The sequence below is a fragment of the Thamnophis elegans genome, chromosome 1, assembly GCF_009769535.1.
Source record: "Thamnophis elegans isolate rThaEle1 chromosome 1, rThaEle1.pri, whole genome shotgun sequence".
In the NCBI taxonomy this organism is placed as follows: Eukaryota; Metazoa; Chordata; class Lepidosauria; order Squamata; family Colubridae; genus Thamnophis; species Thamnophis elegans.
In genome coordinates this window covers 18038123-18050737 of record NC_045541.1, presented here as the reverse complement: position 1 = coordinate 18050737, position 12615 = coordinate 18038123, and the positions used below count along the sequence as shown (strand labels likewise).

The window sequence follows — 12615 nt, the reverse complement described above, 5'->3', positions numbered from 1 at the left end:
AATCCAACAATACTAATCATGATGATAAATAATTTGCCTGAACCACCAGCAAATTATTAAGAACTGAAATTGTTGTAGGAAATGACGAGACACAAAAGCCAGCTCTTTGGAGAAGGAAAAGTTATTTGTGCAGGTTCAAAGCAAAGAATAAATGGCCTGAACCCCAAGTGAAATTCAGGAACTTTCTTATATAGTTTATCACTTCCAGCCCAAGCCATCTGTTAGTTTTGGAAACATCCCTCAAGATTTGCCCTTGAGTTACAGTATGTCTACAGGATGTCATAATGCATGGGTCAACCAATGGACATGCATAGCTCGTATTTTGAGGAACTAACAATATATGTCCACTAAACAACTTACGGCCAAGCAAGCAGATGGGCTAAAATAGATCCTTCGCTTCAGCATATTTCATGTGCCGACTTCCTTTCTTGCTGACTAATAACTCGTGTCTAACCACACATATCCTAAAAGCAAACCTTGCAATTTCTATATGAACAGTTAAAGCTTAATATCATGAAACCCTAGTTTGGTTCAGGCTTGAGGCCTACTTTGGTTTAGCCTGCCACCTTAAAATTAATGCTGAATCAGAAAGAAGTACCCACATGAAATCTTGGCTAAAATGAGTCAATATAATTATTCGCTGACAAAGTAGGAAACTTGGCTGAGAACAACTTGTTCAGTGATCTTGGACAAGATAAAAGAGAATACACTCAGCAATAATTAGAAACTAAATGAAGCATCCAAAGTACTTTTTTTAAGGAAGTGAGGATAAGCATGTTTTAGAGAATCTGATACCAAGAATAATTAACCGATTATTAATTATTAACCAAATAGTCAAGAAATCAGAATAAATGAAACATAAGAAATACGCAGCGAAAGAGGGAAAGGATCCCAAGACACACATTGTATAATGAGCTTCAGAGATGGTTTACCTACCATTATTTAGTATTAGTACAAATCTTTAGTCCAATAAATTGAGGGTACTACTATAAACAACGTTCTTGGATGTTTGAGTGGTGGAGTGGTTTTTAACCAACTTAGGACAAAGGAACTTGCAAGGTATAAACATCCTTACCAAAACCCTTGATTATGTCATCAACCTGGGCAGCCAAGTGAGACTGTTCAAGTTATCTCCCGATGCTTGGAAGCTGTTGGATTTCAATGGGGATGAATTGTCTCCCACTCAATCTGCTAAGACCAAGTGGCTGTCAGTATTTGAACATCCAGATCTGGAAATATTTCATCTCTGACTTTGGATGGGGTTTGTATTTCCCTTCCAGTTGGTATGCAATCCATGGTCTTCCTGGACTCATAGAGCCTGCTTATAGACCAGTATCTCTATCTATGGTTAGCAAGGCCTTTGCACAACTTGATCTGGTGCAGCAGTAACAGCCTTTCTTAGCTCAGAGGAACGCTCTTCAGTCAGTCCTACTCACCTTGAAATTTGACTTTTTCAATGGTCTACATAGGGTTGCTCTTGAAGGTTACCCATAAATTTCAACACAATGCAGTGACTAAGGCAATGATGGATGAGCCTTGGTATGAGGCCTAGTTATCTGACCTCATAGCATCTACCCTGTTGAATCAATCCTATAAGCTTGGTATGTATAGGGTTCCTTAATTAAACAATGTTATGTATTGGAATAAACCTAAACCTATTGGGACCACGGAAGCATCCTTCTCTCTAGCTGTACTCTAGCTATGCCTGCCCTCTGGAATGATTTCCCACTCAGATCTGGATGGCCCCCAATTTGCTGCTGTTTAGAAGAGCTGTGGATACCTGACTCTTCACCCAAGCCTTTAGCAAAGGAGAATGATATGCTGCTTTATTGTACTTGCCTCTTTTATCTTTATGTTTTATGTTGTATTGTTTTTGTTGTAATTTCTTTGATAATTGAGAGTGGACCTAAAGTAGTTGGGAGCCAGACAGCACACAATTTAATAGATGAGGAAAAGTATAAAGGATATTAAAATCCTCAAGCAACAATACCGATACAAAAAGTCACAAGGAAAATTCCTTAATAAAAGACTACTACAGACAAATAGTCCAGGTATTACGCTGCAATTAAACACTGTAATGAAAATGTCAACTTGACACTAGAATTCAAAAGAAATACTGATGCCTTCTGAAGGCAATGCCAAACATTGCAATCTTGGTTAAGTAGCAAAGCCAAATTGCCATTCCTGTGCTAAAAGTTTAAGAGCCTATATTCACTGAAACAGCCACAGGCACAGTGTCATCTGGGCTTAACCAAATTTCAGAGATAGCAGCAAATGAAATAGATTATTCATTTAAATATCGATAAAACCAGAGCTTTAATTATGGTGTGGGTGTTCAATAACAAACACTTTAAATAACTTTAACAGATTAAATCAAAATAAGATCGAATTGAATTAAAATATTCTGCAGAATAGCAAACAACTGCTTATCTCCGATATTATTAATCAATAAGTTAACAGGCTAAATAAGGAATTCCATATTAATTTAAACAAATATGGTAATAAGCATAAAAGAAAGACCATAGAACTGGCATTGCTTTAATGATATAAAAACTAATAATGATGAATGACTTCCCCACTGATTTATCTACAAGTAAAATAAGATAGGAGAATGGGCTGATCCTGGGCATCCCATACTGAATGGCCAAGTGTTTAACCTCTAATGATTTGACCTACCCATAAATTAGACCCTTGCCTTTCTTGGGAAATATAAGTGGCCAGAGAGGCACAACAGCTTGGATCCAGGAGGCAGGAAGTGTGTTTGAATTAAGGAAGTAATGTCATAGACCATGAAGGAGATATTATGTGTGTTTCTACTTGAAAAAGCTCATTCTGTTATCTTAGCTAACCATCAACCAATCTCCAAACTGCCACGTACAAATAAGATTATTGAGAAGATGTTGCTGCCCCATAGAGGATCCTGGATGAAATGAATTATATGTCAGATTAAATTTTGGGATATATCCTAAAAGTGTCATTAACAGGCAAAGATGATGCACATACTTTACACCTTATATGTTTGACAAGCAGTACGTTGGCAATCATTGTTCCTTGGCCAATACAATACAAAAGTTAGCAAGAATTGTTTTTTATATAAAATTGCAATTGACATTGTTAAAGCTATGGTTGGCTGGTTTCCAAGGTTCTTATTTCTCAATAAAAAAATTTAGGGGTCATTCTCAGGAATTTTGTAGAATTTTGTACAAATATTTACTTCAACAATCCAACCATCTATTAGTCATTTTAAGATCTTTTTAAAATTCATATGCATTCATTATTTGGAAACGGCACAAATAGTATGAAACAAGGAGGATGTTTCTTTTATTTTTATTTCTGGATTTTGTTGGATGTTTTGTTTGTTTGGTTTTTATTGGTGTTGTAAGATTTGTTACAATTTACAGGTAATTTAAGACAGACACTTAATTAGGTTCCTGGATGCACATATGCAAGAATGTTGCCAGGATCAAATTTAATTAACAGTCCAATGCATTATGATAAGAATTTCACTGTTTAATTACATTATTCAGTATAAAACAAAATTTTGGAAGAATTTCAGTGAGATGCACCCCAATCTAAAAATGCTTTCCAGTCATTAAAAATGATTGATTATGTGCCATCAAGTCCGTGTCAGCTCTTAGCAACCAAATAGATTTTCTCTTTGGAGATCTTCCGCAAACTGGTTCCTCATATTTTCCAACAGTGAATCCATAGTTCCTGTAACTGAGACATCTAGCTTGCTACTCTTCTCTTTCTCTTTCCTTCCATGTTTCCCAGCATCACAGCCTTTTCTAGAGAGCTGGGTCTTAGTCACATAATGTGACTGAAGTAGGATTGACATTTGTGTCTTGAATAGAAACATAATAAAAACAGCTATAGAAAATTGCTGGCTTTGAATTATTTGCTGACTGTTTTTTTTAACAGCAAATGGAGATAAGTAAAGATATGGAGGCCTGAAGTATACCTACAGTAGTGCTGCTGTTCGCCCACATACATATATTAGTCCATTAACTACACTAATTGGGGCTGGAATTTCCATTGCTAAGCAATGCGGTCATAAAGCATAGCATCACATGACTGCAACACTTTAGCTAACTGAGGACTAAATATATACCTATATGTGGGAGAACAGCTCTGGAAGTACTGCAGGCCTCCATATCCTTACTTATCTCCATTTGCTCAGTTGCAGTCTTTAACTGAATCTGCCCACCCAGCTGTTAGAAGAGGATTCAGCTCGATCCAAGCCATTCCTGGTTTGGTTCTCCCAGCCCCAAGCCTCAGTAAAGTAAGGAACTGCTTAGTCTGCCTCCTCTTCAACTCACCATACACACCAGTGGTGGGTTCCGGATCCTGTCGCAACTGTACACTGCAATGGGGCTGGGCATCCACCATGGGCACGCACACTGTGCACGCATGCGCACCCCCCGCCCTGCAACACTCCAGCTGCTTGGCAGAGGTCACACAGGTGCCATACACTGCACATGTGTGTGTGCAAATAGCCTAGTTAGCTCAAATAGAGGTAAGGAACGAGGTGCAGCAGGGCCCTCCAAAGCACCATTCCAGTACGGTGGCTGCTGCTTCCAGGTGGCACCAGTAGGGCCATACCGGGGCGTTCACCCAGAACTCACCACTGAGACACACCTCTTCTCCCCTACAATGTAAACTTATTTTATCTGAGCTTCACTGAGCTGTGGTTAGAATGCAGTATTGTACTGCAGACTACATCTGTTGAGTGCTGGCTGAGGTTTGGCAGTTTGATTCTCACCGTTTCAGGAATGACTCACCCTTCCATCCTTTTTGAGAGTAGTAAAATGAGGACCTAGATTGTTAGGGACAATATGCTGACTCTGTAAACTGTTTAGAGAGAGCTGTAAAGCACTGTAAGTGGTATATAAGGCTAAGTGCTATTGCTATATAAAATGGAACAGTTTCTAACAACGTTCCTTTAAGGTTTCTAGAATTGTGTTTAGCTTGCAATTTTAACACTACCAGATCTGGGTTGCAAAGATTCAGATGACTTTTCAATACAAAACCTACTGACATAGAGTTGTGATCTAGAATTTTGTACCTTGGCTCTAGTAGACCTATTAAACTACAAGTGGGTTTTCTCCCTTTAAAGTTTCCAGCAGAGCTAGTAAAATTGGAAGAGTGGATATATCCACAAACTTATCATATGAGTAAAAGAAGGTGTGTGAAGAAAAGGCATAGTGTGCCAGAGGCAGAATCTGCAGCTGTAATGCTAACCTTAAGAATTAACAGAGATTTACCTCAGTGGCATGCCTGCCTACTATATACCTTTATACTTTTTTATTCTTTGCTATGAATGATGCACAATTTATTAGTTCTTTTTTGAGTGCGCTTACATTTTCTTTTGTGCTTTCTTTCAAAAGCTACGCTTATTAGACAAATGCAAAAGTTGTTATAGTATTCTTGATAATTCCTAGTAATGCTATTCAGATTTTAAGGATGTCATTAATGAAAATAGTATACATTGTTTTTGTCTGACACTGTTGGCAGATTATCAAATGCAGAATTGCTTACTGTGTAAGCAATTATGCATTAAGAAAAAAGAGAAGCTCAAACAATAGCAAGGAAAGCATTGTGGAAGCTTTGTTGCTGTTGTTGTTTGCTATGGGCTATGGTTTGAATCATGCCTTCTTTACAACTAATACAGGCAAGCTACTTTTCTTACTCCTATTGTTTTTTATGGCAATGTTAAAATGTGTACACTTTCTAAAAATTACTCTTTGACAATGTTTTTTAACGTAGATAAGGAAGAAGAAATCAGCATGCTCTCTGTTCTACCTGGTTTTTGTTATTATAGGATTCAGGGGAATTATTTTGAATATCCATGTCGTTTATACAAGAACATTAGAGTCATTACCTTCTCTTTTGTTACATAAAGACTCTCTTTCTGCTTCTCGCTCACCAAAGCGCTATATATTTATTTATTTATTTATCAGCACAAATAAAAAATACAATATATATATATATATATATATATATCAATCAGCAGTTGCACATGTCACAGTAGCTGTTATATATTTCTAATGACAAATGGCAAACGAACAGGCAAAATATAGAACGGAATGAGAAAATTGCCAAATCAGTACATTAATCCCTCAAGTAAGCAAATCTTGCTGAAGTCCTTATAAAAAGAATAGGTCCATGCCTGGGGGCAAAAGGAAAAATGAATATTCGAATTACAAAAAGGAAGAGGGATGTGTGATCATTTGACAGCAGATATCAGATAGACAATGGGCATTTTAAGAATACAATTTACTAATGCTTTTTGACTAAAAGGCCATTGATTGTATAAGTCATGCGTAATACATTAAGCTAAAAAATCTTGATCATACTTCTGAGAAACCACTACAATGAACAAGAAGCTACTGTATGAACTGTGCCTGGAGAAACAAAGTGGTTTAGCATGTGGAAGTGAATGGTCTCATAACCCTTTATCTGGTGCCACGGATGTATATAAGAAATAGCAAAATTGCAAGTGAGGGTTTGTGGAATCAAAACAGGATGCAGAAACATTAAAATCTAAGTTTGTAGATGTGGTTATTTCATAAACCAATAGATTAGGAAGACCTAGAGGATTTCATAAGGAAAATGAGAATGTGGATTACTGTTAACTATTTAAAGAACAGGAATAGTATTAATGTACATGCACATTGACCTCACAGTTGGCTGTAAAGAAGTGAGAATGATAGGTAGGTTGTTTTCTTGGATCCAGGTGGTTAATGTGCTGGAAGGAAAAAAGTATTCTCATGAGAAGGATTATGCTAAAGATATGTCTATGACAAAAACATCAAAATTGTCAAAACAATGTTTTTTCTAGTGTTAATGTTCAGCTTTAAAAGCTGGACATCGAGAAAGAGCAAAAAGAAGGCAAATTATGTAACTGGAGGATGTTACTAAGTGTACTATGGAATATAAGATGAACCAATTAATCATTCTCAAAACAAATAAAGACTATATTGTTCCTTGAAGTAATGATCAGGAAATAAATGTCACATATTTAAGACACGACCAGGTGATCGATTTGGGGGTGGGTAAGAATGCTTGGCAAGGTTGTGGAGGTAGAAACAAAGTAAGTTAGTGAATTCACAGAGCTATTGATGGTTCTGGAGACAACTCAAGATAAGAATGATTTTTTGCTGGGAGGTGAGCTTGACTTGATGCCACCTACAGTAGTGTTTTCAATACTTCATTGGTATTGTAGGTCCGACAATTGAGTATTTGTCTCTTGTCCCTGTCAACTCCAAAAAAGACATTGAGCCTATAGCAGGTAAATGTTTGACTCTTGAAATAAATAATTATTCAATCCTACCCTTAATGACTTTTTTCTCATATTAAGCAGTAAACAGTTAGCAGCCCTACAACAAAATTAAATGAGTATTTTAATCTCCATATGTGTTCTGCTAAAGCATATTATTCAGTGCAAACTTTGACTGTGAATGTATGCCTATGTGTTTGTGTATGTTTATCTCCTGGAAATTAACATTAATATAGCCTTAGGCAAAATTAATATTCATTTTATTTGTTTTCATTTTCATAAGACTAAACATATTTTTAAGCCTTGCGTCTCCTAAAAAGTCTAAAGTTATCTGTCAATTAGAGTGCAAATTGAAGAGTGCAAAAGGATCTCTTTCTCACAGCTGATAAAATGAGTATGTGCAAGCTTTTAGTTATATGTGTTGACAAACTGGATTAATTTATAAAGCACAAGTGCTTCGACTCTGTAATATCAAAATAACATTTGTTCTCCCCATTGTTTCTCCATAGGATTATGCTGAAAAGGAGAATACGATAGCCAAGGCTCTGGAAGACCTTAAAGCTAACTTTTATTGTGAACTCTGTGACAAACAATATTACAAACATCAAGAATTTGACAATCACATCAACTCCTACGACCATGCACATAAACAGGTGAGCAATGTGTATGTATTACTGTTAATAAGACACACATAGTAAGGATGTGTTTTACATTAGGGGGGCATTTTTTTCTGCCCATGTTTTTGTTTAAAGGTTGAATAAAGTTTAGGAAAAAAAACCTATTTGGGTAATAAAAATATTTTGCATCAGGATCATTAAAATTAAAAAAGGGATTTTTAATCGAGAAATTAAAATGTATGAGCATGCTGATGCACCAGATTAAAATAGTTCCAAAGCGCTAGCAAGTGTCTAGTCAACTCATCTCACCAGTCAAAAGTATTGATTTATTAATAGCATTTACATCATGGCATTTACCTATTGAATAACTGCATCTGTAATGCTCCTTCATTGGGATTAACAATGAAATATGAATTGGATTTGTGCATTCTATTAAGCTCCAATCCTGGTGATCTACAATGGTTGGTGGCACATGCACATTTTTTAGAACAAGGGGAGAATCTAGAGAGTAGGAAAAGGCCAGTGAAGCCTGGGGATTTGGCACTCTGTGTATTGAGGAACTACAAGGCTTCTGTCAATCTTACATGAGCTTCTGAAAAGGGCAGCAGCTCCATGTACTTTTTATTATTTTGCCTTCCATTATGGGAGGAAAAGGCAATTCTTTTCTGCAGCTTAGGTAAGAAATAAGTTGGAAGAAGTAAATACCTATCTAAAATATTATAAAGATAGACATGATTAAGATTGTTGGGTGTTTTTAATGTTTATTTTTAATGATATGCCATGGATTGATCCAAGCTGTTTCTTAGTATCCTTAGTCATCTTTTGTTCTGATGAAAGAAATGTCCTTCTGGGTTTGGCTCCAAGTGGGGAAAAAGACACTGGAAACATGGAGGCTGCTTGGAAAGATGGTTTATTGGTGGACAGGGCCACATGGCTTGAGCCCTAAACAGAAAAGTTGATAACATGTGTCAATGTTGGTGGAGAAGAAGAGAAGGGCCGAAGGAGGGGCTTGCTAGGCTTTTTATAACCTGTTCAGTCCCACCTCTCTGTTTCCTGTTCCTGTGTAAGAAATGTATTCTGATTGGTTGTCAGACTCCCATAGGGCCATGCAGGGGCAACTCTCTGGGCTGTGTTTTGAATCCAGGTTTAGTTGAGTTCTCAGATGCCATGTGGTCAGTTGAGTAAAGGGCCAATATTATCATGCCTTTACTCCCATCCCCCCTGGGGCTGCAATGGAGAAGTCTTTATTATGTAAAAGGGACTAGCTTGGCCTTCTTAATGGCCCATTAACAGTGGGGATGGGCAGGAAGCTACAGGCAACTATTCTGTCTTTTAAAACATGTTTCTTTCTTTTCATATCCAGAGAAATATTCTGCCTTTTCAATTCTCCACTAGCCCCTTTAACCTTAATTTGCATAACAAACAACTTGTACCTTCTTCTGAAATCCTACTCCTACAAGGCATTTAACCAATCAAACAAGTTGCTCATTCTGCATCCTGCAGAAAGGCAAAACAAAAAACAAAAACCGAGGAATATTTTCCCAAAGGAATTTTCTTGGTAAAAAGTGGATTATGGAAGGAGCCAACCAGATTTGCTGCCCCCCTCCCCCCGCCCTGTAGAAGGGTACCACAGAAAGGACTAGAAGAAAACCTTATGATTGTCCACTGGAGGAAAACAGAAGGGCACCTCCACCACATTATTTATGTATATATGTGGAAGCTTATATTCCATTAAGCACTAAGGCATAATTAGTTTAGTGGCTTGTAATTATCATGCTGTAGAAAAAGGCCATGATTGTTTATACACTTGTTGTAGAGGATTGCTGCCATGTTTATGTTAACCAGGGGGGAAAGTTCTTTTGAACTGCTTTGCATTTATTTCATCAACTTGGGCATCTTTGAGATGTGTAGACTACAACTCTCAAAATTTCTCAACCAATACCTCAACCATAGCAGAGAATTCTGGAAAATAAAGTCCACACATGTAAAGGAAGCTTAGTTTGTTAATGGCCACCCTAAACATTTAACTCTGAGCTGAAATGTATAGAAGGGCCATTATCTCATTATCTCTATCTGGCAGGCATGTGGAATGAGCCTCAGGCAGGTTTCTTTGTTAGCAGAAAAAAAGAAAACAGCACAGCAATTGCATAACAAACAACTTGTACTATAGGAGGTCATCTAGTCCAACCCCCTGCTGCAGCAAGAAACCTTACATTATATTTGATTATTTTGGTGCCGCTAACAGAGAGGAAAATTGCCAGAAAGGAGAAATAGTTTACTAGACAAGGCTGCCATGTAGAGGAAGGTAGAGATAGTCCTTGACTTATGACTATAATTGAGCCCAAAATTTTGGTTGCTAAGCAAGAGCATTGTTAAGTGAGCTTCACCCCATTTTACCCAATCCATGGCATCTCCTGGTGAGTGACATCAAGTTGGCCACTCTCACCTGGTCACATGACTAGCAAACCACTCCCACAAAACAGGCCACACTTACAGAATAGGTTCTAAAAAAATTGAAACCCATCACTGACACACACACACACACACACACACAACACACAATTATATAATTTTATAAAAATATTATACATAATAATTCTATAAATATAGAAGATTAAACCAGGAAAAGCTTCTTGACCAGATGGATTATTACATTCTTATTATAAAATGTTTGAGGATGAACTTTTGCAACCTCTACAAAACACAATGGTGTCTATTCTATAGGGAGGAAAGATAGTGGAGTATTGGAAAGTGGTCAACATAGCACTAATACTTAAAAAATGACTAATTTAACTTTAACAAGAAACTGAAGGCTGATTTCATTATTGAATAATGCCTATAAGTTGCTTACAATGATTCTAGCTGATAGACTGAACATAATTTTGCAAGAATTTATTCATGAGGTTCACTGTGGGTTTTTACCTAAAGGACCATTAAAGGATAATGTTAGAAATCTGTGGGACATTTTGGAATTTGGAGCAACATAATGAAAAATAAGCAACATAGATTTTCTTAGATGAGGAGAAGACCTTTGACAATTTGAACTGGGCTTTCTTTTTCTCAAAGTTTTGGAAGATATGATCTTTGGAGAGAACTTTATAAAATATAATATTGATTTATGCTTCACATAAAGTACACATAATTGTAAATGAAGATTTAATAAAGCTGTGTGAGATACAAAAAGAAATAAAATAGGGATGTCCTCTGTCTCCTGATAGGATTGAGGGAATAAAGATTTTAAAAAGTAATTGATAAGTAAAGGGTTTTTGCAGATGACTTGGTGTTGAATATGGAAGATCCTTTAAAGGGGATTGAATTATTAATGGAAAAACTAAAAGAATGTGATGCTTTAACAGATTTTTCAATCAATAAACAGAAGAGGAAAAATTTAACAATACATAAAAATAGTACATCAAACAGAATTGATGGACAACTGATGTGGCATTTAAACAGTGGCAGAAGGATATATTTATGTGGCAAGTGAAAAAAAACACACAAATATAAGCTGTTACAAGATACAAAGGAAAGAGAAGGAGTGGGTTTACCTGTTTTGAAATTGTGCTTTGGAGCTTTAGTTTGGATGAAAGAGTGGGAGCTGCTGAGAAATAGAATAGTCTTGGAGTTGAAAGGAAACAATCTGAGATTTGTGGGATATGGATATTTGTGGTATGATAAAATCAATAGCAATAGCAGTTAGACTTATATACCGCTTCATAGGACTTTCAGCCCTCTCTAAGTGGTTTACAGAGTCAGCATATTGCCCCCAACAATCTGGGTCCTCTTTTATCATCCTCGGAAGGATGGAAGGCTGAGTCAACCCTGAGCCGGTGAGATTTGAACAGCTGAACTGCAGAACTGCAGTCAGCTGAAGTAGCCTGCAGTGCTGCACTCTAACCACTGCGCCACCTCGGCTCAAGAGGTTTTTTAAAAAAAAACAAAAAAAAAAAACCCTCATTATGTTAGATCAGGGGTGTCAAACTCACGTTGTCACAGCACCGTCATGTGACATATCACATTTTTTGCTCTTTGCTAAAACGGGCATGGGCGGGGCCAGAGTGTGACATATCCGGGCTGTGAGCCGCACCTTTGACAGCCCTGTGTTAGATGTACCATTCATATAGAATATGAAATTGGTCCAAACCCAAGTATCAACACAAGAAATATTTTATAGATGCAAAATAATAAGCAAATACAAACAGCTGACCTATCATAACACTGGAAGTCTTTAAGAAGATACTGGATAGCCATTTGTCTGAAATGGTAGGATTTCCTGCCTAGACAGGGGGTTGGACTAGAAGACCTCCAAGGTACCTCCAACTCTGCTATTGTATTGTAAGATCCCCTAGATATTTGTCAATATAGGCATATTTGTCAATAAAATCAAGAGAAGAACTGATGACAGAAGGATATAGTTATCACTAGTTCTATGTATAGATAGAACAATGGGAAATATGTGGTTTATTGAAATTTACATCATTATAAAAGAATTTTTATGAAGTGATGTGCTGTTGGTGTTTACCACTAGATACGTTGTCTAAAATGTATAAAAGCACTTTAAAGATATGTTGAAAATGTGAACCAAGAAGGGAACATTGTATCATTTTGGGTGGAGTTGTGAAAAAGCTAGACAATTTTGGATTCAAGTACATGGACTGATTCAGAAGATTTTTAAAGATGACAAGATCTGACATTATCCACACTAGAACACTGGTTATTAAA

The 12615-nt window shown here is 36.8% G+C and overlaps 1 protein-coding gene across 1 annotated transcript in view; it reads left to right on the top strand.

The window, feature by feature from the left end:
* Positions 1–12615, top strand: part of ZNF804A (zinc finger protein 804A) — a 262521-nt gene that overhangs the window by 191862 nt on the left and 58044 nt on the right. The window contains exon 2 of the mRNA XM_032226153.1: positions 7789–7932. Within this exon, the coding sequence (XP_032082044.1) occupies positions 7789–7932 (144 nt within the window). The remainder of the gene's footprint in view (positions 1–7788; positions 7933–12615) is intronic.